At 42.9% G+C, this 26,334-nt stretch overlaps 1 protein-coding gene across 1 annotated transcript in view; it reads left to right on the forward strand.

Moving 5' to 3' along the window:
* Positions 1-26,095, forward strand: part of LOC120915632 (indolethylamine N-methyltransferase-like) — a 28,394-nt gene extending 2,299 nt beyond the window's left edge. The window contains exons 2-3 of the mRNA XM_040326301.1: positions 9,375-9,582; positions 25,505-26,095. Coding sequence (XP_040182235.1) covers positions 9,375-9,582; positions 25,505-25,928 — 632 coding nt within the window. The 3' untranslated portion in view covers positions 25,929-26,095. The remainder of the gene's footprint in view (positions 1-9,374; positions 9,583-25,504) is intronic.
* The last annotated feature ends 239 nt before the right edge of the window (positions 26,096-26,334 follow it).

The following is a 26,334-nucleotide window of genomic DNA, read 5'->3' on the forward strand; positions in this document are numbered from 1 at the left end:
TCCAGAAAAGGTTTAAAATTATGCCTATAAAGTAGCGAGGTATGTCGGGTCAAATGAGTTCCTAAAAAGGGTAATGAGTGAGAGGACCACATAAAGGGAAATTTTTTAGTCAATACCATTTGCAAGGACGCAGAAATATTAATGCCTAACATTTGGGATTTGGTTTCGTTTAGTTTGTAGTAAGACACAGCACTGAATTCGCGTAGTATATTCTGTGTTTCGGACAAGGACGTTCTGGGATTGGAGAGCATAAGCATAACGTCGTCGGCGAATAAACTGATTTTATGTTCTTTACCAGCTACAGTTAGGCCTGCAATCTCATGGTGGTTTCTTATATTTTCCGCTAAAGGTTCCATGAGAAGCGTAAAAATTATAGGCGACAAGGGGCAGCCTTGCCGTGTCCCATTAGATATACGTATCAGTTTGGATGTAATCCCTGAGGTAAGTACAACAGCCGAGGGAGTGGAGTAAAGGGATAAGATGGCTGTCTGTATCCACCCCGTTATTCCAAAAGTAGTAAGTACTGATTTGAGGTAGCCCCAGTGGACCCTGTCGAACGCCTTCTCCGCATCCAAGGAAAGAAGCAGAGAAGGCGTCCGAGAGGCCCCAGCCTGGGAGATCAGATTAATAAGTCGCCGGGTGCCATCCGGAGCTTGGCGTCCGGGTACAAACCCCACTTGATCCGGATGAACGAGGAGGGGCAGGATTTTTTGGAGTCTAGTAGCCAGGAGTTTAGCATACAGTTTAACATCAGTGTTAAGCAGAGATATGGGTCTGTAATTGGCAGGACTAGTAGGGTCTTTGTCGGGTTTGGGCAAGGTCACTATTACCGCTTTCAACATTTCAGGCGGAAAGGTTCCTGAGGACGAAGCTAGATTGAAGACTGATTGCAAGTACGGTGTAAGTTCTTTAGAAAAATGTTTATAGTACTCGTTTGAGAAACCATCGTCGCCCGGGTACTTCCGATTGGGTAGTTTATTAATGGCCAAACAGATTTCTTGGGCCGTGAATGGTTGGGATATGGAATCAAGTTGATCCTTAGCAAGGGTAGGGAGTCGTGCTTTATCTAGAAATGCGCTAATAAGCGCTGGTGAAGGTTGAGGGGTGAATTCGTCAGTACGGAGGTCATACAGCGTCTGGTAGTAGTCCGCAAATGTATTGGCTATGTCCTTAGGGTTGATAACTGTGTCGCGCGTAACAGGATGTATAAGGGCAGCTATTCGTCGTTTGACCTGTCTAGCCTTCACCCTCCTGGCTAGCCAGGCTCCCGCTTTATTGTGTAAACCATAAGAGTTGGCCTTGAGAAATTTAAGATGGTTCACATATTTGTAAAGAAGCAAAGACCTCAACTGCTCTCTGTCCCTAAGAATATTTTGTGTAAGTCGGGGGTCTGGTTTAAGTTTATTTTCTCGTTCTTGTAAAGATAGGGAAGTCAGCAAGTCAGCAATTTGCTTAGTCCTCCTCCGTCTTACAGTTGAGGCCAATTTGATCAATACCCCCCTCATATAGACCTTGTAAGTATTCCATAATGTAAATCTGTTAACATCGGGAGCATCGTTATAACTAAAGAAATTCTGATGTTCTTGAGCAATCGTTTGGCACAACAGCTTGTCCTCCAAAAGGGAGGTGTTCAGTCTCCAAATTGGAGGGGGCGAGCTACCAAGCTTATCATCGAATTCTAAAGTAAGCGGGGCGTGGTCTGACCAAGATATTGTGCCAATGTCCGTGCTCAGTACATTCTGAAGAGACCTCTTGCCTGTAAAAAAAAAGTCAATGCGGGAATAAGAACAGTGAGCAGCAGACAAAAACGTGTAGTCCTTCTCTGAACCGTGGAAGCACCGCCATACATCATACAATTCATACTTTTCAAGCAGGGGAATAATAGATTGAGTAGGTCTCCTGGCTTGGGAAGTGGAGTCCATAGAGGGATCCAAAATAGAGTTGAAATCCCCCCCTATGAGTAGAGTACCTTGAGCCACTTCCGAGATTGTGGTGAGTAAAGGGGCAAGGAACTTGCGCTGCTTCGTATTGGGGGCATAAAGGTTGACAAGCGTAAACATCAGTCGATTCAGTTCGCATATCAGAATTATAAACCTCCCTTGGGGGTCTTGAATGGTGCGAATGTGACGGACTATTACGGAATCCTTAATAGCGATCATCACACCACAAGCTTTTTTGGGTCCGTTGGACATGTACAATTGGGAGTAGGTGTGAAAGTTCAATTTAGGGCATTTATGGGCCGCAAAATGGGTTTCCTGGGCAAAGATGATATCCGCCTTAAGAGAGCGGGCTTCTTTCAGTAACGCAGCTCGTTTAAAGGGGCTATTGAGTCCCTTAGCGTTTATGGATACAAATTTCAAAGGCATGACAAAGATCGGTTGATCGCTGAGATGAGGCTACACATGGGTACACAATTAAACCAGAAGTGAGAAGGAAAGTACCCGGTAAATATACATACAGGGTCCAGAAAGTCTTCTGCTGGCAGCAGCGGACAGTTGAGTAGAAGATAGACATTTCGCTGGGCAGCGGGAGTGTGATGTTAACAGTCCAAGGAAGCAGATCAGGGACAAGTCCAGGTTTGGTTGAAGCTAGAGCCATACTAGGGATGGTGACCCGGAGGGTAGAGGAAGTCGGGAAGCACAAACAAAGAGCAGAAAACAGGGACAACAAAGGTAACATGGGTAAAAAAAAACCTGTTAAACACAGGTACAATGGGCAGCTCAGGCTGCTGCGGTAACTCGGGGGGTGAGGATCAATAGTGCGGTGCACTAGGTACAGAAGGAGGGCACTTCAGATACATGAACTCCATGCCTCACGCTTCTAACAAATAGCGATGGTGAGGAGAGGCTCTGCTTGCGTACGGATAGCAGGTTAAGACCACTCTGTATGCAGGCGTTCAGGGGTAGGATGAACAGGAGATTGAGCATCAGGAGGGAGTATGTTCCATTGCCTGAAGAGCACAATACCTTTTTCCACACTGTATATAGGATATAGTTTGCCATTCCAGGTGACAAGAAGCTTTGTGGGAAATCCCCAACGATAAACCACATTATTGTTGCGCAGTATCTTAGTAAGCGGGTTGAGCTTCTTTCTGTTTAGCGCAGTCTGTTGCGATATATCTGTATATAGAGAGATACCCGTAAATTCGTCAGGAACTACCGGGTTTTGTTTGGCCGCCGCCATGACACGCTCTTTTGCATGGTAGTAGTGAATGCGCGCCAAGGTATCTCTGGGTGCTGTATCTGGGAGGAATTTCGGCTTGGGTATGCGGTGGGCCCTGTCAACGCATAGCTCAATATCATTTAGAGTCGGAACAAGGGCTTTCATAAGGCGTTGAACAAAGGTAGTGAGTTCATTCGGTGGGATCGATTCTGGAATCCCCCTGAATTTAATGTTATTCCGCCTTGAGCGGTCCTCTAAATCCGCCATTTTGATTTGGAGGCGTTGGAGCTCAGATTCCTGGTCAGCATACGCATCAACAAGATCATTATGAGCGGCATAGAGATCTGCCATTTTGGCTTCCAGATGCTGTATTTGGGTACTATGAGCAGAGACAGTATTGTGTAGTGGGGCAACCATATCAGAAAAATCCGTAAACAGGGTCCTTCTGAGGGATAAGAGCATATTTTTCATAGTGCTCTCAGATATGGCTTGTTCCGATGCTGGGAACATTTCAATAGAGGGCTCCGTCGATGTGCTCTGTGAGGAGAGCTGCATGGCCACATGCTGCAGCCCAGAGGAGAACTCGTCTCCCTCCCTGCGCTGCCTAGTTTTAGCTGGGCTGCGTGTAGTGGGTGTAGAGGGGGGTGAGGACTCATCCCGCTCCGTCGGAGCGACAGGCAGCTGACTCACCGCGTTGTGGCTGCCAGCTTGAGAGCGGGTCCCTCCGGAGGAGCTCGCGCCGGCGCCATTTTGAGTGTTCGGCGGTGGCGCTGCGGGGAAGAAGTCCGTGAGGCGCTGGGGCGGCTTGTTGTTCTTCCTCCTTTTGTTCATTGCTCCACGGGATCTCCGTCAGCTCAGGGGGTGCAATCGGTACTCTGGGAGCCTCGTCCTAACGTCGCTGTGCTGTTGCTAAAGCGTGAGGTAGCAGGAGCTCACTACAATGCGGCCATCAACATCGCCGGCCGGACACGCCCCCCAAAACGTCGTTTTTTACTTCACAGAAATTGACCGTGTGTAGCAAAAAACGACGTTTAAGACGACGTTTTTACACCCGCGCATGCCCAGAAGCTAGTTATGAAGCAAGCTTCAATGAAAAAACGTGGTGAACGTAACCTCGCTTTGCTAGAGCATTGTGAAAAAACGATGGTGTGTAGGCAACTTCGTCTTTGAAAATTGAAGTTTCAAAAACTTAGTTTTTTACTTCACAGAAAATTTCGTTTTTTTTCATCATATAAAGTGATGGTGTGTATGCGGCATAAGAGTATCATTCACATGAGTGGAGTCCCCATAGTTCTGTCCTTACAGCTTCCTATTGCTGGTAGAGGAGGAATGTTTTATTTCTTGCTCAAAAATCAAGCTGCTTCTATAGAAAAGGTTATTCACCTCACTTTGGGCTCTTCCAGATTTTGTTGTGTTACAACCTGCAATTGAATTGATTGATATTTGATATCACTGAGGTACATGAAATTAAATTGAATTTGTAAATAAATAACAAAGATCAGCACAAAAAATGTGGGTTTCCTCTGGAGCAACCAATCGTCCTTCTGATTTAGTATAATTGGTTGAATGAAGCCTACTTTTGGGTAATTAAAGGGGTCGTAAAGGTTTGTTTTTTATTATCCAAATAGGTTCCTTTAAGCTAGTGCATTGTTGGTTCACTTACCTTTTCCTTAAATTTCCCTTCTTAATGTTTTTTTTCTTTGTCTGAATTTCTCACTTCCTGTTTCTCCTCAGTAAGCTTGCCCCCATCATCCATGGAGGTTAGTCAGCCAGAACAGCTTACTGAGGAGAAACAGGAAGTGAGAAATTCACACAAAGAAAAAAAACATTTAGGATGATGATTATCCTAACCTGCATTTTGATTGCACTGCCTGCACCCTTGGCTCGGACCATAGGAATCAGATTACCTGGTTCTCTTTGAGCGGTTACCCACTCTCTCAAAAAAAACATTTAGAAGGGAAATCGAAAGAAAAAGGTAAGTGAACCAACAATGCACTAGCCTAAACCCCCTGGCGGTATTCCCGAGTCTGACTCAGGGTGAGATTTTCATACCAAAAGCGGTATCCCCGAGTCAGACTCGGGCTTGCCTCGCTGCAGCAGCAGACAAAGTTACTTACCTTGTCCCTGGATCCAGCGATGCCACCGCGCTGTGTGAGCGAGCGGGACCTCGCTCGATTCACACAGTGTCCTCCTGTGCCGCCGATCTCCGTTCCCTGCGAAGTTACGACGCACGGGAGCGGAGAACGAACGCCAAATTCAAAAATGTAAACAAACACAATACATACAGTATACTGTAATCTTCCGGATTACAGTACTGCATGTAAAAAATACACACCCCCCTTGTCCCTAGTGGTCTGCCCAGCGCCCTACATGTTCTTTTATATAATAAAAACTGTTCTTTCTCCCTGCAAACTGTAGATTGTCCATAGCAACCAAAAGTGTTCCTTTATGTCAAAAGTGGTTTTAGATCAGCTAGAAAACAGCGATAATAAATTAGAATCACTTGCAGAATTGTACGATAGCGATTTGTGGGGAAATTCATCATAAAAAAAAAAAAATAATAATGACAGCGACAATTCTGCAACTGAGCAAATTTCAGTGATTTTGAGTTGATTACATTATTGAATACTTTTTATTAGAATTATATTATTATTTGTTATAATTATTTATAATTATTTATTATATTATAATTTATAATTTTGTTTTTAAAAAAATGTCATACCCGGGATGCCTACTAGACTCTTGTTTGGTCAGATTTAAGTGAGTTATTCCTAAGAATTACAGGCCTACAGTATAAAACGCCAAATTTCCTTGCAAATAATGGTACCGCTTTCAGCATCTTTTTTCTGAAAGAATCATACCGCCAGGGAGGTTAAAGGAACCTTTTTAGAAAATAAAAAACAAACCTTTACAACCCCTTTAATGTCCCTGGAGTAAGCAAGTCCAGGATAAGGGTTTAGACAAGTACAGTAAAACCTTGGATTGCGAGCATAATTCGTTCCAGAAGCATGCTTGTAATTCAAAGCACTCTTATATCAAAGCAAATTTTCCCATAGGAAATAATGGAAACTCAAATGATTCTTTCCACAACCATTTATTCATAACTCCTTCCGTTTATATAAAAAGATTATAGCAATGTAATGGGTTGTGTAACCATAAAATGTCCATCCACAAATGGAAGCCTCTGCAAGGGGATTAGAAGCAAAATCCATCAGGAGCTACAGAGTATAAAAAAGAATAGAGGAGCCTCCATGTGTAGCAATAAGTTGCTAAATGTTGTACCTTCATTAAATGTAACCATATTGCTACACTTAGAGGCATCTCTCTTCTCTTTTATACTTCTCCAGTGGGTTTTAAAAAAACATTTTATTGTAAAAAGCTGTCTTGAGTGCCACTTCCATGGGAGGCAAACAACAACTTCAAGATTTAAGCCTCGTACACACGGACAGACTTCAAACAAACTTTTCTGTGGATTTTTGTCCGAAGGGAGTTGGCCGGCACACCCAAAGCATACACACGGCAGGACTTTTTCAGCAAACTTTCCCAACATCACATGGTTTTTCTGCTCTTTACCGCCACCCTTTGGTCAACTTCTGCTATTGTTGGTTGATTTTAACATTGGTTCTGAGCATGCGTGTTTGTACTTCGGACAAAAGTCCAATGGATTTCTGTACACACGATAGGACTTTGCACCCTAGGACTTTTGTTGCCGAAAAGTTTGTCCGTTTGCAGAGCGAACTTTTGTCCGATAAAAAACGAAAAAGTTTGCCTGATGGGGCGTACACACGGTCGGATTTTTTGAATGCTTGCTTATTTTGAAGTTTGTTGGCAAAAAGTCAGAATATGTGTATGGGGCTTAAGCCTCTATCCATTTACTCCATCCAATGGCACAATGAAGGGATGAAAAACTACAACTTGAGGTGGAGAGGTCAACAACGGCAGCCTGATCCAAAGAAGATTATTGTAAAACAGAATCATAAACTGGTACCACATTATGATGAGACAATAAGAAATTATCATTTATTTCTTATGGCTGTTTTATTTGGTGAATATGTCACTCTTATGCCTTGTACACACAATCAAAATTTCCGATGGGATAAAATCCGATGGAATTTTACGTCGGAATTCCGTTCAAGCTGTCTTGCATACACACTGTCAGACCAAATTCTGACTGTCCAAAACGCGGTGACGTAAAACACTACTAAGAGCCGAAAAAAATGCGTCGACTTTATTCTGAGCATGCAAGTTTTTTTCTCCTTTGGAGTTCCACACAGACGATCGGAATTTTCGATAGGATTTTTTTCCATCAGAAAAAAATAAAACATGTTCTATTTCTAAACTCAGACGGAAAAAAGTCAGATGGGACCCACACCCGGACGGAATACCCGATGAACAAATTCCGTCTGACTTTTTTCATTGGAAATTCCGATGTACAAGGCATAAGTCATTATATTATCACTTTTTATGTTTTTGCTTGCAAAAGGTCAATTCACAAACGGAGGGGGTTATTTACGAACGGGAAATCCCCTTTGCACTACAAGTGCAAACTACAAGTGCAAAGTGCACTTGAAATTGCACTGAAAGTGTACTTGGAAGTGCAGTCGCTGTAAATCTGAGGGGTAGATCTGAAATGAGGGGAAGCTCTGCTGATTTTATTATCCAAGCATGTGCAAGCTAAAATGCTGCATGTCCCCCTCGGATCTACAGCGACTGCACTTCCAAGTTCCCCTTTTAGTGCAATTTCAAGTGCACTTTGCACTTTCAGTTTTCACTTGTAGTGCAAAGTAGATTTGCCTTTCGGAAATAACCCCCATTATCTTACTTGTTTTCTATCTTTAAGGCCCAGTTTACACTTGTAGCGCTTGGCATATGACCCCAAAGTCATATGACAAGCTGCACCCCATGTTTTCCAATGAGTGCCGTTCATATTTGTGCAACTTAGGACTCATGTACACAGGACTTTTTTCCTTCTGCTTTTAGGAGCGTCAGGCTTTTTTTTTTAAAAACATCTCTCCATGTTATTCTATGTGTCCACAAAGTCTTTTAGGAGCTTTTAGTGGCATGAGCGTTTTCAAGCTTCAAAAAGCGTGTTCTTGAGCAGTAGCGTTACAGCTGTAAAAATGCCTGACGCAGCAAAATGCATGTTAATGTGCTAAATGTGCATTAACAGCAATGATTTTCTTTTAACGCACTGTGTGCATGATGCCTTAAAGTCACAGCGACTTTAAAGGGGTTGTAAAGGAACATTTTTTTTTCATAATAAGCATCCTTTACCTGCAGACATTCCTCTTTTCACTTCCTCATTATTCGTTTTTGCTCAGAAGTTGCTCTATTTCTTCTCTGTTCTGTTCACTTCCTGCTTGTCTGATTGTTACTCACCACCGTGAAGGGAGGCTTTACTGTGGTGGTTAGTGACGTGCTCGCCCCCTCCTGGGAACTACATCTGTGCGGCAGGACGCTCTCTACGTGTTAGAGACTTCAAGGAGGTGAGAATTACTGGGCGTGCCGCAATGCATACTGGGAAATGTAGTTCTTACATGAACGAGCACCGCAAACCAGGAAGTGAATGAGAGAACAGAAACTAGAATGCCGGAGGTGATATAGATGAAGGAATTTAATAGGTATTTACTATTTTTTTTAACAGAATCATTACACTATTCTGTCTGTCTACCTTGCAGACATTAATTTTAGGCCAAATTTTTTTTTTCCTTTACAACTCCTTTAAAGTAGTTCCTCCTGTTATAGTTTGGTCAGACTTTCATGCAATATGAGGGCCATAGACTTCAATGTAAAAACTCAAAAGTCACATGAAAGTCACACCTGAATCATATACGTGTGTGTGACTTTGTAGAGCCCACGCAGTCTCATGGTCGAAGCCAAAGACGTAACACACTCGTCCAAAGTGGCATCAAAGTGGCATCTCCTTATACTCTCCTTACTCTCTCTTTCTCTCTCTCTCTCTCTCTCTCTCTCTCTCAGCTCCTTGCTCATCAGGCGCTTTCATATATGGAGGATAATGTGACATAAAATGGTGGCTGGCCTAGCAGGAAATCCGAGAGCCATATTATATATTGGTTGGGAACAATTTTTTAAAGCTATTTTCACCTAGCAGTGTCATTAAATGCCAAATGCTGTGAAAAGGTGAAATCTCTTTTTTGGCAGTGAAATTAGTTTCGGCTAAGATAACATCTGAATCTCTAATATTCCTCCAGGTCGAGTTAAGGGTACGTTTTTGATTGACATCAGCAGTGGTTCCTTCATTCACCATCTTTATTCCGCCTCCAATTTCTTCAAAAAAATGATCCTATTAAAATTCCAAGAGAGATGTATCATGGAACTGAACAGATGGCTACATGACCGTACCGGAGCATATGATTGGTCACATACATCATCAGCCGCGGCTGAGTTAGAAGGAACGAGGTGACTTGTCCCCTAATGATTCCTCACTTTCTGACTTTTCTTTCAGGTTTCTTTAACGACAACATCTATAATTTTGGAGTATATTTAATTTTTTTTTTTTTAAATATAACCTTTTTTTTCATGTTTTTAGTCAGGTAACTTTGAAATATTGTATTTGAAAAGTTGAAATCTATGTTTTCATCCATCAGATGGAGCTCTCAGCTCTTTATAATGTTTTTATTCAGGCTCTCCTTATCTACTGTGCTGGAAAAGGGTATTCACATTGTGTAAAGTAGAAGTCCAGTCACATTTAAACTTAACCTTGCTCTCACCCCCATTCTAAGCCCTATACTAACTATCCTGTAAAGGAATGATGCCTATGCTTACCTATTCTGAGGGCTCTCCCGTCCAGACCGACTACAGATGCCCTATAGTAAGCCTATGGGCGATGAGTAATCACTGCTCAAGGTCGGTCTCCACCTGTACCACCTCCACTACAAGGTTTTGGCCCCGTTCATTACACGCTTCACAGCCTGTACATTGTGAAGTGTCTATTTTAGAATATGTCTAAATTAAGGTGATATTATCGGATGTGTGGTCGACCAGACCCTTTTCCTCTACTGTGAAGCACATAATGAACAGGGCCAGCCCCTGGTATTATGCACTGGAGGTGGTACAGGTGGAGACCAAACATGAGCAATGATTACATCTGTAAGAGACTTACACTGTCGGATCTTAGGATGCAGTACCGCATGCGCCGCTGGGGGCATTTCGTGTCGAAATGCCGCCTAGCGTATGCAAATTAGGACTTACGGCGATCCACAAAGCTTTTCAGCTTCGTTTTTTCGCCGTAAGGTTTTTTTTATTTTGAATTTTTTTTATTCGCCGTATCTTTTTTTTTCCCGACGCAACTTTTTTACCCTGCGCGATCCTCAAAACTCGGCGTATCGTAAAAACACGCGATGCACGTCGGGAAAAATGACGTCACGGGCATGCGCAGTACGTCCGGCGCGGGAGCCTAATTTAAATGGGAATCGCCCATTTGTATTAGGAACGCCTTGCGCCGGACGGAGTTAAGTTGCACTGCCGAAAATTTCCAGGTAAGTGCTTTAAGGATCGGCACCTAACTTGGGAGATTTGCGGCAGTGTAACTTAACTCGGAAAAGTTAAGTTAAGCCCGTTTTTTGAGGATTTGGCCCAGTGTGTTTTCCAGGAGACAGCGGGGGGTGGGTTGGGACGGGAAGTGGCGTAGACTCTCACGGTAGTCTATGCCTGGAAGGGGGTGCAAAATACCTGTCTTAGACAGGTATCTGCACCCCCCACCCCCCTGAAAGGTGCCAAATGTGTCACCAGAGTGGGGGAGGGTTTCCGAAAAGCGGAAGTTTCATTTTTGGGTGGAACTCTGCTTTAATATTAGTTATTTTGTCCTTGATCCACTCAGATCAGTTGGGCTTCATGCCTAGAGATCTCTTAAAGGGGTTGTAAACCCTCCTGTTTTTTCACCGTAATGCTTCCTATGTATTAAGGTTAAAAAAACTTCTGTCAGTCACCGACCCCCCAGCCCCCCGTTTTACTTACCTGAGCCCTGGAATGTCCCACGGTGAGGACGCTCTGTCTCTATAATAAACAAAAAATTGCGCTAACCCAAACCAAAATTAATATAGTGACAATATTGAACCAGAAGGCTGCAGTAAACAGTGTGAATACACATAAAATACAAAAAAAGGAAAACAAACTGCGCCAACAAAAATCAGCTAGCACTCATGCTAGATGAATGGAAACATAAATGAACATGTAAGTCAATCATGTGAAAAAATGTCCCAAGAAATAAAAATAATAAAGAATCTTGTAGGTGTCAACATCTGAGACGAACAGCACCACAGTGAACGTTTAAACCATCCGTGAGAACCGCCACCACATGGAAAGCCTCTTACCAGATTGATAAGTAAACACAGCCTTAAAGACATATGTTTTCCGTCAATGGATTAAACACAGGGTCCGGGAGCCACAGGATCAATCATCCAACGAGGGATCGCTACCTCCTTTGCAAAGATGGTCCGTGGATCATAGATGGATCATAGATGACAAAAACAGACTATAGCATAATACCGTTTGGTAACGTTTATTAAGTAAAAAAGGTTGTACTTACAAACACAAATTCAAAAGCGTGTAAAAGATGCCGGCCGGCACTAGAGGAGCCCTTCCTCCTTCACATCGAACATGGTGACGTCACTGTACGCCGTCCCAGACGTGTTTCGTCATAAGTTGACGTTTTCAATGGGGATGGGCAATACATTGACTCACCGCAATAAATAACCAGACCTCATTCTGACGTGCAAGGAAATGGCAGCAACAAAACGCCATCTTAACTATGGGAAAGATAGCAATAATGCCCTCAGTGGCTCTAGAATAACTACCTAATTCAGATTAGCTATGCACCATACGAACAAAGGGTATATTAGTCACCAGAAAGTTAAAAAACAATTAAGTAAATTTATATGGAGCCGTTATCATTAGTTTAAAAAGTTTATTTATATACGACCAAAAATATATAACTAAATGACATCACGAGCATGCGCAGTACGTCCGGCGCGGGAGCGCGCCTAATTTAAATGGGACTCGCCCCATTTGAATTGGGAACGCTTTGCGCCGGCCGGATTTAAGTTACACAGCCGAAAATTTCTAGGTAAGTGCTTTGTGGATCGGGCACTTAGGTAGAAATTTTGCGGCAGTGTAACTTAAATCAGAATAGTTAAGTTACGGCGCCTCTTTGTGGATCTGGCCCATAATTACTAAATATCAAAAACCTGTGACTGGTTAAAAATGTATCAATTAATTAGACCCCCCCAGAGTGAAAAAAAAACAAGGGGAATATTAGATTAATGTGTAAGGTAAGAGGAGGAGCGCCCAATCGCCTCCCCACCTTGCGACACCCAATCAGTGAATATTGAATCGATGAACCATACGCCATGTAATTAAATACATGATAATATGTTAAATTAAAAGAAAAATATATATTTAAAAAAAAAAAATGTTATGTTATAAACATTCAAAAAAATCCAAAAACGAAATATAGAAAAAAAAACATCCTTGCATGTCACAACTAGGTATAAAGAATACATTATGAAGCATCACGCATTGTTTATAAATGCATTTACATCAGTATCTATATTTAAACCATGAGGTATATAAGACTTTAATCGGTATATACACGCTTTTAATGAATTTGTGTTTGTAAGTACAACCCTTTTTACTTAATAAACGTTACCAAACGGTATTACGCTATAGTCCGTTTTTGTCATCTATGATCCGCGGACCATCTTTGCAAAGGAGGTAGCGATCCCTTGTTGGATGATTGATCCTGTGGCTCCCGGACCCTGTGTTTAATCCATTGACGGAAACCATATCTCTTTAAGGCTGTGTTTACTTATCAATCTGGTAAGGGGCTTTCCATGTGGTGGCGGTTCTCACGGATGGTTTAAACGTTCACTGGTTTAAACGTTCGTCTCAGATGTTGACACCTACAAGATTCTTTATTATTTTTTATTTCTTGGGACATTTTTTCACACGATTGACTTACATGTTCATTTATGTTTCCATTCATCTAGCATAAGTGCTAGCTGATTTTTGCTGGCGCAGTTTTTTTTCCTTTTTTTGTATTTTATGTGTATTCACACTGTTTACTGCAGCCTTCTGGTTCAATATTGTCACTATATTAATTTTGGTTTGGGGTAGCGCAATTTTTTGTTTATTATTTGATTCCTTTTATTATTGCAGCTTGCCAAAAAATTTTTTGTATAGCCTTAAATGGATATATTTGAATTCCGGGCCACTAAGGTGGTTAATTAAGGCAGTGTTTTTGAAAGGTTTAAAGATGATGAGGATGACCTGGGTGGGACCTTCACTAGGTTAAAAAATCTCATGATATCTGAAAACCATACCAAATGGGCTTATCTTGAAACAAACATCGGTCATCAGATGGTCCCCAGAAGCCTTAGGTGGGATGTAGCCCCGCAGAAGGGTGATACTGACTTGGAGGAATGGTTCAAATATTTTAACCAGGCTGGGGTGTCGTTTCTCAGATTTTTGGTGGGGAGAAAGTCCACCAAACTGTTGAAACTCGATGATGAGATCAAACTCATCAAAGATAAACTGAACGCTCTCACGGGTAGTGAGGAGTATAAGGATAAATCCCAAGGTCTCCTCAAAGCCCTTGAAAAAGAGGATAAGGATCAAAGAGCTAAGAAAAAGAAAAAATGCAACAGGGATTTGGGTGACTACCATGGCAACATTGTATTTAGTTGGCAAAAGGAACTGTTGGAGGAATTAGCCGGAGCAGCTTCCAGCGATATGGAGGTTTCCGCTCCTCAAGTGGGAGGAGCTGGTGTTTTGGGCTACTCACAGTCGCATTTTGCAGCCCCTAAGCCGGGCCCACCTAACCCCAAAATAGGGAACCACCCTCCCTACCAGTCCCCGAGAAGAGGATCTGGTGGTCATAGGGGAGGTCCCTCATATGGTTCTGGCCATCTCCCGGTGGTTAATGGGGCTGGCCATAATCAGGAATTTGGGCCTCAATATTATGGTCCCCCATCTAGACCTAGGGGTCAGCCCCCTAGAGGTAGAAGGTGGGGACAAGGCACCCAAAGGGGGAGGGGATCACACATTGATCATTTAGAGGGTTGGAGACAAGGTCCGGAGTCTGACTGGGACTCCCAGTCACCCTCCTACTATCAAACCCACGCAGGGCAAAAAAAGACAGGGAGAAAGAGGAGAGGAACCAGAGGGGGGAGGCGGGCTAGAGCAGCTCAAACGACCAAAAATATAGGAATAGGACAGGGTATTTTTAATTTAAGTTCTAAAGTGCTAACTATGTCTGAGCAACAAGTTCTGGATCAGGGCCTTAAATTTGCGACACCTAAAAGTTTAGACAAATTCCATACATATATGGACATCCATAAGTTTATCAGAAAACTCAACATTAAACGATATATGGCAGGTATTCCTTCTTCTGATCAGGCCAGTCCTAGTGAATACATCCACTCTGGGTTGTCCAACGCTTCGCTTTTTAACCCTCCGGGCACCTTAGCTCCATCTCTTAAGGTGTTCCGAGATGTGTTGTTAGGGGATCTTGATAAGATGAATATTCAAAAAGCTCATCTGAAGAAAGATTTACAGGAGGGATTGGATTCCCTCTGTAATAATAAAGAGTTGGTGATTAGACCAGCGGATAAGGGGGGGGGGGTATTTTGGTCCTAGACAGGGCTGACTACCTTAAAGAAATGTATAATATTGTTGGAGATACCAATACATATTCAATATTACCATGTGACCCTAAAGTCAGGTTCACAAGGGATCTTGAGGCCTTAGTAGCTAGAGGTTTCTATGAGGGGACCCTTACCTCCAGAGAGAGGCTATACTTGGTACCTAAAGCCCCCCGTACTCCTACCATCTATTATTTACCCAAACTACATAAAGATCCGGTCTGCCCCCCGGGACGTCCCATCGTGAGTGGTATAGATTCTATCACGTCCAGGGTGGGCAGATATGTGGATTTTTTTCTACAGCCGTTGGTGTGGGAAATACCGTCCTATGTTAAGGATTCCAGACACATTATTAACTTATTGTCGGGTATCCCCCCTAAGGCAGATATATGGATGGTGACTATTGATGTCACATCCCTCTATACTATCATTCCACATAATCTTGGTCTTGAGGCAGTGGAATATTTTTTGAGTAAGAGTTCAGGCCTTCCTGAGAGACAGATTGATTTCCTTATGTCTCTTCTTAAATTTGCGGCAGCCTCCAATTACTTTTGGTTTAAGGGGTGCTTCGATAAACAAGAGACTGGGGTCACCATGGGCGCGAAATACGCCCCAAGTTTGGCTAACCTATTTGTGGCCAGGTGGGAGGAGGATGTCATCCACTCTAGGGATATACCACAAATAGCCCTGTGGGCTAGGTATATAGATGACATCCTCCTCCTATGGGATGGCCCCTATGCTGATTTGGAGGAGTTCATGACCTCCCTGAACCAAAATCAGAGGGGGATACATCTAAAATTTGAAGCTAGCCAGTCTGAGATCCATTATCTGGACCTCAAAATCCGGATCAGAAGAGAGTAATTTACCACCTCCACTTTCTTTAAGGTGATCGACCGGAACTCGTTTATTCCAACTAGCAGTTGTCATCATAGTTCCTGGCTTAGGGCAGTGCTGAAAAGCCAGTACTTTAGGCTCCGTAGGAACTATTCCGATCCCCAGGAGTTCCTTGAACAGGCTGAGGCAGCCCTCAAAATTTACACTCGCCTGCTCGCAAAATGTGAGTACATTTTGAGGGCAGGCGAGTGTGGGCTGCCTGGGAGCAGGGGGGGGGCGAGCAAGGAGAGGAGAGTCCCTGCTGCCGCTGCTGTTTTCGCCTTCGCCGCCGTCTGGTCCCCCCCACACTATTGCAGACAACCTTTGCTGGGTAGGAGAGAAGCCGCCGCGTTGTTCAAACCGCGGGGAAAATGACAGCTTTCCATTCAATAGCTACGTTCCCCGCCGTGCGCGTCATATACAGCCCCTCCCCCCTTGTCCGGGAAACGTTGATAGACAAATCACCCATCCCATCCATGGGATGGGTGATCTGTCTATCAAAGTTTCCCAGACAAGGGGGGGGAGGGGCTGTATGATGCGCACGGCGTCGGTGGGGAACGCAGCTATTGAATGGAAAGCTGTCATGTTCCCCGCGGTTTGAACAACGCGGCGGCTTGGGGCATCTGACCACAGGATCACGATGGAGCCTATGGGAGTGGTGGATCCGGTAAGTAAAACTACTTTACCTCACGTGTAGCGTAGCTTTGAGAGAGCCCGCTGGGCACCTATGCATATGGTGGGCGGTGGCAGAATCACGCTGGGACTAGGTGGAACTGTGTATGCTGAGGATTGTATTATGAAATGGTTGTTTTTTTCTTCTTAAATGTGAGTGGATTTTTATATGGAAATAAATACTTTTTATTAGCGATATGTTTTTTTTCCTCTTGCCTCCTATATGATTGACACCAAACTGAGAGCTGCTCAGAGCCATGTATTTATTTGGAGTGTACAGCCAGTGGGAGCGGTGCCTCTTATAGCACTACAATGCACATATAGAACTCCTGTAATTAGTGAGGTCCATTCAAGCGATGCACTGTTTTGTGACTATATATATATATATATATATATATATATACAGCCCTCAAAATTTACACTCGCCTGCTCGCAAAATGCGAGTACATTTTGAGGGCAGGCGAGTGTGGGAAGCCTGGGAGCAGGGGGGGTGAGCAAGGAGAGGAGAGTCTGAAATAGTGTGGGGGGGGGGGCTCTGGCTGAAATAGTGTGGGGGGGGACTCTGGCTGAAATAGTGTGGGGGGGGACTCTGGCTGCAATAGTGTGGGGGGGACTCTGGCTGCAATAGTGTGGGGGGGACTCTGGCTGCAATAGTGTGGGGGGGGGACTCTGGCTCCAATAGTGTGGGGGGGGACTCTGGCTGCAAAGTGGGGGACATTTTGCTGCCCTGGGGACACATGCTGCATTGGTAGACATGGGCAGGCTGCGTTTTTGGGCACGGATGAAGTTGTTGTTAATATTTATTTTTATAGGTTAATTCTGCATAAAATATTTAAGTGTCATTTCGTGAGATTTATAAGGGCGTGTCTAGGGGCGGGATTATGGGGTGGGGAATGGTAGGGGTTGGGCGGGGCAACTGGTGACGAGTACGCCTTGAGGCCTGGCTAGTAGCTCAGGACTTGAAATTTTGAGCCCTGGGCTGAGGTATTGACGGGTAGGTTTGTCGAGAAAGGATACCAAAGGGAGTTTTTGAGGGACACTTTGGAATCTGTTAGGACAACTGTGCGAGAAGACTTGTTGATTGAAAGGGGCCCTCAGGATCGTGATCGTTTCCCAGTGGGTGTGCCTTTCGTTACTTCTTATCCTATTCAACATAGAGGTATTAAACAATTAATTAACAAACATTGGCACATTGCAAAAAATGATACGTATTGAAGAGCATCCTACCGGATAAACCAAGGGTCATTTTCAAGGGTATATCTTCTTTACGTAGTCATATAGCACCTAATGTTATACAGTAAATCCCCCAGTCAGTACTAGGGTTTTTTTACCAACTTTCTGGCTTTTATCAGTGCAGAAGTTGTAGAGTGTGCTCCCTCAACTCTTGTACTAGTCGAAGGACTACCACCTTCACATGTACTGCCACTCAGAAAACCCTGTGCCACCGTGGGGGTAGTCTACATGCTGCAGTGGCCCTGTGGATTGCAGTATGTAGGCCGGACTAAACGCCTGCTTCGGGTACGCTTGAACGAGCACATTACCAACATTACTACTGGTTTTAAGAATCACTCAGTGTCGAAGCATTATCTATTAGCACATAATCAGGATCCATCTGGGACTTTGTTTTTGGGGATCGACAAATTTAAACCTAATTGGAGAGGAAGCTCTCTGGTGAGGGAGATATCTAAGTTAGAAATGGCTTGGATATACCGATTAAAGTCTTATATACCTCATGGTTTAAATATAGATACTGATGTAAATGCATTTATAAACAATGCGTGATGCTTCATAATGAATTCTTTATACCTAGTTGTGACATGCAAGGATGTTTTTTTTCTATATATAGTTTTTGGATTTTTTTTTATGTTTATAACATACAATTCAATTTTTTTTTTAATATATCTTTTTCTTTTAATTTAACATATTATTATGTATTTAATTACATGGCGTATGGTTCATCGATTCAATATCCACTGATTGGGTGTCGCAAGGTGGGGAGGCGATTGGGTGCTCCTCCTCTTACCTTACACATTAATCTAATATTCCCCTTGGTTTTTTCCACTCGGGGGGTCTAATTAATTGATACATTTTTAACCAGTCACAGGTTTTTGATATTTAGTAATTATTAGTATAATATTAGCACTGTTTATGCTATTCAGTCATGAATAGTCATAGTGTAATTTTTGTATTGGTTTGTCTTCACCAATATTATTATTAATAGTTGTTGCATGCTGTCTCTATGCCTGGGGTTCTCGGCTCTTGATTGGATAGATTGTTAGCAGCGCAGCCATTGGCTTCCACGGCTGTCAATCAAATCCAATGATATGAGCGTCAGGGCGGGGCCGAGTCCTGCATTCGACAGCTATGGATGCCAAATGCTGGACTCGGGAGCGCACCCCGCCTAGGGGGTTATCCAATGCGGGGAGGAGCCACGAGAGTCGCCGGCGGACCCCAGAAAATAGTATTCGGGGCCACTCTGTGCAAAACAAACTGCACAGTGGAGGTAAGTATGACATATTTGTTATAAAAAAAATACAAACTTTAGTATCACTTTAATCTTATGCCGTGTACACACGATCAGTCCATCCGATGAGAACGGACCGACGAACCGGTGTCATAGGTTAACCGATGAAGCTGACTGATGGTCCGTCGCGCCTATACACCATCGGTTAAATAACCGATCCTGTCAGAACGCGGTGACATAAAACACAACGACGTGCTGAAAAAAACGAAGTTTAATGCTTCCAAGCATGCGTCGACTTGATTCTGAGCATGCATGGATTTTTAACCGATGGTTGTGTGTACCAACGATTGGTTTTGATCTATCGGTTAGCAATCCATCGGTTAAATTTTAAAGCAAGTTGCCATTTTTTTAACCGAAGGTTAAATAACCTATGGGGCCTACACACGATCGGTTTGGACCGATGAAAACGGTCCATCAGACCGTTGTCCTCTGGTTAACCTATAGTGTGTATGAGGCCTTAGACGTCTGTTCATGAATCTACAGGCCTCCCATGATGACATTGGCACAAGAGTTCTAGTTGCTTTTAGATGCAGCCAAGGCCTTTGATTTGGTTGAGTGGGGCTAGATTCTGCAAAGAATGCAATATTACGGTTTCAACAGATCTCTGTTGTGAATTTATTAGCTAATGAATGGGCCTGTGTTCCGTTCCCTCTCTCTAGGGGGACAGGGCTGCCCACTTTCCCCACCCCTTTTGCTCTGGTGGCAGAACCCTTAGTGATGTAACCCCTTTATACGTGATTTATGAATAGGCCCCTTAGTTGAGACTTTTTGTATGTATGCAGATGACGTGCTTTTACATGTCAGACTTAGACCCCCTTTTACGAACCACTTTGCAGACCATTGAACACTTTAAGAAATTTTCTGGTCTCAAAATGAATTGGGACAAATCCTAGATCCTGCCTCTTGACAGCTTCCTGCCACCCAGTGATCAAGATCCTCTACCTCTGACAAGGGTTAGTGAGCTAAAATATCTGGGTGTGCTAGTTACTAAGCCCCCTGCAAATTATACCTCCCTCAATATTTTAATCCTTTATAATATGGCTAAAGCTAAGATTCAGACTGTGAAAGGAGTAAAATCATGGGAAGGATAAATCTGGTCGAAATGATCCTGCTACCTAAGATACTGTGCCTTTTATGGCACTCCCCTGTCTATCTACTGTACCTCTAAAACATCTTGAGGCTATACTTAGGTCCTTTGTCTGGGACTCCAATAGACTTCATTTGTCCTGGCGCACTTTAAAAAATCCTACAGGTTTGGATGGGGTTGCCTTGCCAGACTTTAGTCTGTAAAACTCTGCTGCCCCTCCTCTGCCCCACTCAGAAGCAGATGTCACCCAGTTCCCCAATATCACATGATCGCACTAACCTACTGTACCATTACAAAAGGATAGGGATGGGCCCAAAACCCCCCCTGTTCGGTTCGCACCAGAACTCCCGAACAGGAAATATTTTAACCCGAACAACAAACCCCATTAAAGTCTATGAGAGCCGAACAGGAAAAATCAAAAGTGCCAATTTTGAAGGTTTATATGCAAGTAATTGGCCATAAAGAGGGTATGGGGGTATGGGTACTGCCCTGGGGGGACATTAATCAATAACATTTTTTTTTTAAAAAAATATTGTTTTTTAGGAGCAGTGATTTTTAAATTATGCTTAAAGTGCAACAATAAAAATGAAAAATTCCTTTACATATAGTGCCTGGGGGGTCCCCTTAATGTGCCTCTAAAGTGGTACATCTGTAGCATGCAAAAAACATGTTACAGCTAAAATGTGATTTCTAAATAACAAAATAAAAATGATTTGCAGTTACAATTGCCGACAACCAGCTATTGAAAAAATAAAGAAAAAAAATGGCATGAAGTCCCTTCAGTCCATACCAGGCCCATACCACACCATAATTAAACAACGTAGGGCCCCCCAAAATCCAAACCAGACCCTTATCCGAGCATGCAGCCTGGCAGGTCAGGAAAGGGAAGGGGACAAGCGAGCCCCCCCCTCCTGAACCATTCCAGGTCACATGCCCTCAAAATGGCAGGCTCTGCCTCCCCCAAAGCACATTGTCCCTATGTTGATGGGGACAAGGGCCTCTTCCCAACAACCCTGTGCTGTGGTTATCAGGGTATGCTATGCAGACAGTGGGGCTTATTCCCTACCCATTCGCCAAAAAAGCATAATAAAGTAATAACCTAAAAGAAACCGTTTTTGACAAGTCCATTATTAAAACATTTTAAAATATTGTCCCTCGATTTAAATCCGTCATCAATCACAACGCCCAACACGAAAAATAGAAAAAAATTAAAAAGCTCTTGCCTCCTGGGAGCCCTCCCCCGCTCTGTGCTTTGACAGTTTTTACATAGGCAAGGGGCATGACATCAGAAGGGGGGTGCCACCCGGTGATGTATCCAGGTGGCCCCGCCCCTTGCCTATATAAGAACTGCCAAAGTGCAGAGTGGGCAATCGGTGGGAGGCCTCCCAGGAGGCGAGAGCTTATTTTTTTCTATTTTTCGGGTGAATGGGTAGGGATACAATGTACCCTATTCACATAGGGTGGGGGACGAGCCCCACCACCCCAAAGCACCCACCTCTCCATGTTGAGGGCATGTGGCCTGGTATGGTTCAGGAGAGGGGGCACTCGCTTGTCCCCTCCCCTATTCTGACCTGCTGGGCTGCATGCTTAAAGCGGGAGTTCACCCATTTAAAAAAAAAAAAAAAATCTCCCCTTAGCTTCCTGCTCGTTCGGTCTAGGGGAATCGGCTATTTATATTAAAATAGGTGCAGTACTTACCCGTTTTCGAGCTGTATCTTCTTCCGTCGCTTCCGGGTATGGGTCTTCGGGAGCGGGCGTTCCTTCTTGATTGACAGTCTTCCGAGAGGCTTCCGACGGTCGCATCCATCGCGTCACTCGTAGCCGAAAGAAGCCGAACGTCGGTGCGGCTCTATACTGCGCCTGCGCACCGACGTTCGGCTTCTTTCGGAAAATCGTGACGCGATGGATGCGACCGTCGGAAGCCTCTCGGAAACCTGTCAATCAAGAAGGACCGCCCATTCCCGAAGCCCATACCCGGAAGCGACGGAGAGGATGCGTCTCGTAAACGGGTAAGTACTGCACATATTTTAAAATAAATTGCCGATTCCCCTAGTAATAACGAGCAGGAAGCGAAGGGGGAAAAGTGCCCTCTAAGGGTGAACCCCCGCTTTAAATAAAGGGTCTGGTATGGATTTTGTTTGTAAAATGTTATCATTGGGTGTCCCTTAAAATCTATACCAGACCCGAAGGGCCTGGCATGGACTGGGGGGGGGGGGGGGACTCCACGCCATTTTTTTCTTTATTTTGTTACCAGCACTTATTATTCAGCTGTCAGCGGGGAAACCCATTGATAGCTGATGACGCAACGGTTGTTACAGACGCAACAGCCGGCTTCCTGATCCCACTCCTTAACAACCAGCTTACACTGCGCCATGACTGGGCAAAGCACAGTGCATTGAAGGGTGTTTGTTGGGGTGAACACCCAGCGAACACCCTGCAGGGGACCTTGAGGGACCCCTGCCAGGAGGGGCTTTACCTCGGGCTAGAGTTCAGGAGGCTGATCTGGAAGGATTCCACCACAGGAGGCAATTGGAGGGACCCTAGGCAGAGAGACAGTGACAACAAGGAGAGACAGTGAGTAGATCATAGACATGTGCATTTCGTTTCGTTACAAATTCGGACGAATTTTTCATTATTACAAAATTAACGAATTTTTCATTATTACAAAATTAACGAATTTAAAGAAATTCGAAAAAACGCGAACGAAATTCGAATTCAAATCGAATTTGAAAACAAATTTGAATCGAATTTGAAAACAAATTTGAATCGAATTTGAAAAAATAGAAATCGATTTTCGAAAAACTACAATAAAATAGAATATAAAACAATAAAGCAATAGAATCAAAAAGAATAGAATAGAAGTTAATAGAATGTAATAAAATAGAACATGACAGTCTTCCGAAATTCGAAATTCGAATAGTATAAATTTAAATTCTAGAATAGAAATTCGAATTTCTTATTGAATGAAATCGAATTTGAATAGAAAAGATTATAAAAGATAATTTTTATATTAGAATTTGAAAAAAATTGGACCGAATTCCTAAAAAGTCGATCAAATTTGAAAAATTTAATTAGATTGGAAAAAATTTACTGCATTTGAAAAAATTCTACCGCATTTGAAAAAAATCTACCGAATTAGAAAAAACTACCTCATTTGAAAAAAATCGACTAAATTAGAAAAAAACTACCACATTCGATTTTTTTTTACATATAACCATTTTCCAAAATTCGAATTTCATATAGAATGAAATCGAATTGGAATAGAATATATTATATTTTTTTTTCTATTCTGTTCTATTGTTTTTCTATGCTTTTCTTTTCTATCATTTCCTATTCTATTCTAATCTTTTCTATTGGAATTCGATTTCATTCTATACGACTTTCGAATTTCAGGAAATGGTTATATATCGTTTTGTTTAAATGTAGTAGCATTATTTCGAATCTGATCATTTTTTTCGAATTCGGTAGATTTGTTTTCGATTGCGTTAGAATTATTTTGAATGCGGTAGAGTTTTTTCGAATGCGGTAGAATTTTTTTCGAATACGAAATGAATCCCGAAAACGAATGTAATGAATGCAACGAACTTAACTAAACAAATTTAATTAAATAACAAATCGAAACGAAACAATTTTTTTCATCCTGCACATGTCTAGTAGATCAACACAGTGCAGGGACAGTCAAGGGGGGTGACTGCCAGCTGTAGCAGTGCTCTTAAAGGCAGTAGTGTGCCAAGTCTTCATCCAACCTTGCTCTGGGGAGTCTCCATGTGTGTGTCAGTTGGGAGGACTGGTAAGAGAAAGCAGCCAAGTGAACTGGGACGAGCCTCTAAGAAGAGACAGAAGGTTGTGTGAGATGCTGTTCACTCCACATTGAGAGGGACAAATTATGTGGTTTGTGGCACCATCAGTAATTGGCCTCCATCCCAAACTTGGACAGAAAGAAAGAACATTTTGGTCAGGGGGACTTTGAATGAGGCCAATCACTATATAGAGTAATCACATAGGATATAAAGCACAGTATTGCTTGTATGAGTTTTTTACATAATATCCAACAAAAAAGTTATTTTTTTGGGGGACTTTGAATGAGAGATGTATACCAAAAAGCAGTCATTGCAAAGAACATATTACTGTAACTTGTGAGATCTTATACAGCATATTCAATGACAAAAAATGCATACACAAAATTGCATATACGCAAGGCATGCTAAAAACCACATATACATATTGACGCCATGATACTTTGCCATACCATGGAATGAAGACAAGTCCTACACAACATAGGCCACTGGAATGGCTGGATGGTATTTAAAAGTCTTGAGTGGAACAATGTAAAAGACATATAAAATCATCTGTATCATCATGCATCTATGTGGATCCGACGCGTTTTGTTTACTCCACATTGCAACTTTACCAATGGACTGTTCCTAGCCTGTAATGGGCTGTTGCTGAACTAACTAGAGACTGTGGGCCAGATTCACATATAACTGAGGCGGCGTAACGTATCGTCTATACGTTACACCGCCGCAAGTTTTCAGCGCAAGTGCCTGATTCACCAAGCACTTGTGTGTAAACTTACGGCGGTGTAACGTAAAGGCGTCCGGCAAAAGCCCGCATAATTCAAATGGGGCGTGTACCATTTAAATAAGGCATGCTCCCGCGCCGTACGTGCGTAACGTACTTTCGTATTCCCAGACGTCTTACGCAAAAAAAAACTTTGAAATTCGACGCGGGAACGACGGCCATACTTTAACATGGCTCGTCTAAAGTTAAGCCATGTAAAAGCATGCTTAACTTTGCGACGGGAAAAAATTACTAGCGATGACGTAACAAACGCGAAAACCTTCGCGGATCGCCGTAAAAGCTCATTTGCATACCCGACGCTGGAAATCTACGCGAAATCCACCCAGCGGCGGCCAAAGAATTGCAGCCTAAGATCCGACGGTGTAAGTCAATTACACCTGTCGGATCTTAGGGCTATCTATACGTAACTGATTCTATGAATCAGCCGCATAGATACTCTCAAAGATACGACGGTGTATTAGGAGATACACCGTCGTATCTCTTCTGTGAATCTGGCCCTGTAAGTTCCCTTAGGAGTGAACCAGCAGGAGCTGTACAAGGGAACCAAGTTTGTGCAGGTGGAAGGAAGAAGAGAAATCTGTAAATAGGGAGGAAGTTGTCCCTGGTTTTAATTGTTGGACATTTTCAAGTTGGGTATCACATAATCCCTTACCTTACACCATCCAAGTTATCACCCCCTAACAAAATAACAGAAAACAAGCCAAAGGTCTGATTGATCACGGTGTCTGAATACAAGGAAATGCTGTGTGACTGGCTGTGCAGTAGTGGGGCACCCTAACATCAGCAACTCCTACAGGGGTAGTGCTACACTAGTATGACAATTTTATTTTAACTTGCTAAATTACAGTCTAACTGAATGTTGGCAGAGTTGCTCATCACACCACATCACTGTATATTGAAATCTTTCCTGTAATGTCCATATTATGTATTTTTTTTTTCTTTCAGAGATCAACTTCAGGAGAAAGAAATGCGCCTAAGGTCGTCCATCAAGCAGATTTTGAAATGTGATTTTGAAGAGGAAAACATAACTTCCCCGGTGCTACTACCACTTGCTGATTGTATTATCAGTGCGGTGATACTGGAAGTTATCAGTAAAAATGAAGATGAATACATGAAGAATCTGGAGAAGATAATAAAGCTGCTAAAACCCGGAGGCCAACTGTTACTTATTGCGATATTAGATGCAACTTACTGGACTGCTGGAACAGAACGGTTCCATAGTTTTAAATGTAATGAGGAGTTTGTGAAAAACGCCTTTGGTAAGGTGGGTTTAGCCATTGATTACTGTGCAGTGCAGAGGAGACGCAATGTCAGCGATATCATTGATTATAAAGCTATTATAGTCATTGTAGGACGCAAAGGGGAGTAGATGATTGGAGCCAAATAGAGCCAAATAGAATTATGTAATGATATACTAATGGCAGCCAGAAATCACAGCAATTGTGCTAAAGTCAGTAATGTTATTTTGCAATAAATAATGTGTGAAATTGTGTTATCAAATATCGCTATCTTAATAAAGATCATTCAGAATATAAATGTGTGTTGACTTGTCTTGGAACAATGTGTTCATATACGTAGTAATAACTTTTTTTTTTAACAGCACCAGGGACCGTACTAATATACTGTATTTGCTGGCGTATAAGACTACCTTTTACACTTAAAAAAACTGGCCAAAAAGCAGGGGTCGTCTTATACGCCGGATCAGCTGCTCGGATGCCTGCTGGATGTGTGGTAATACTGTATGTAGCTTCGGCTAAATACAGTATATACCTATT

Source organism: Rana temporaria, chromosome 10, assembly GCF_905171775.1.
Source record: "Rana temporaria chromosome 10, aRanTem1.1, whole genome shotgun sequence".
Taxonomy (NCBI): Eukaryota; Metazoa; Chordata; class Amphibia; order Anura; family Ranidae; genus Rana; species Rana temporaria.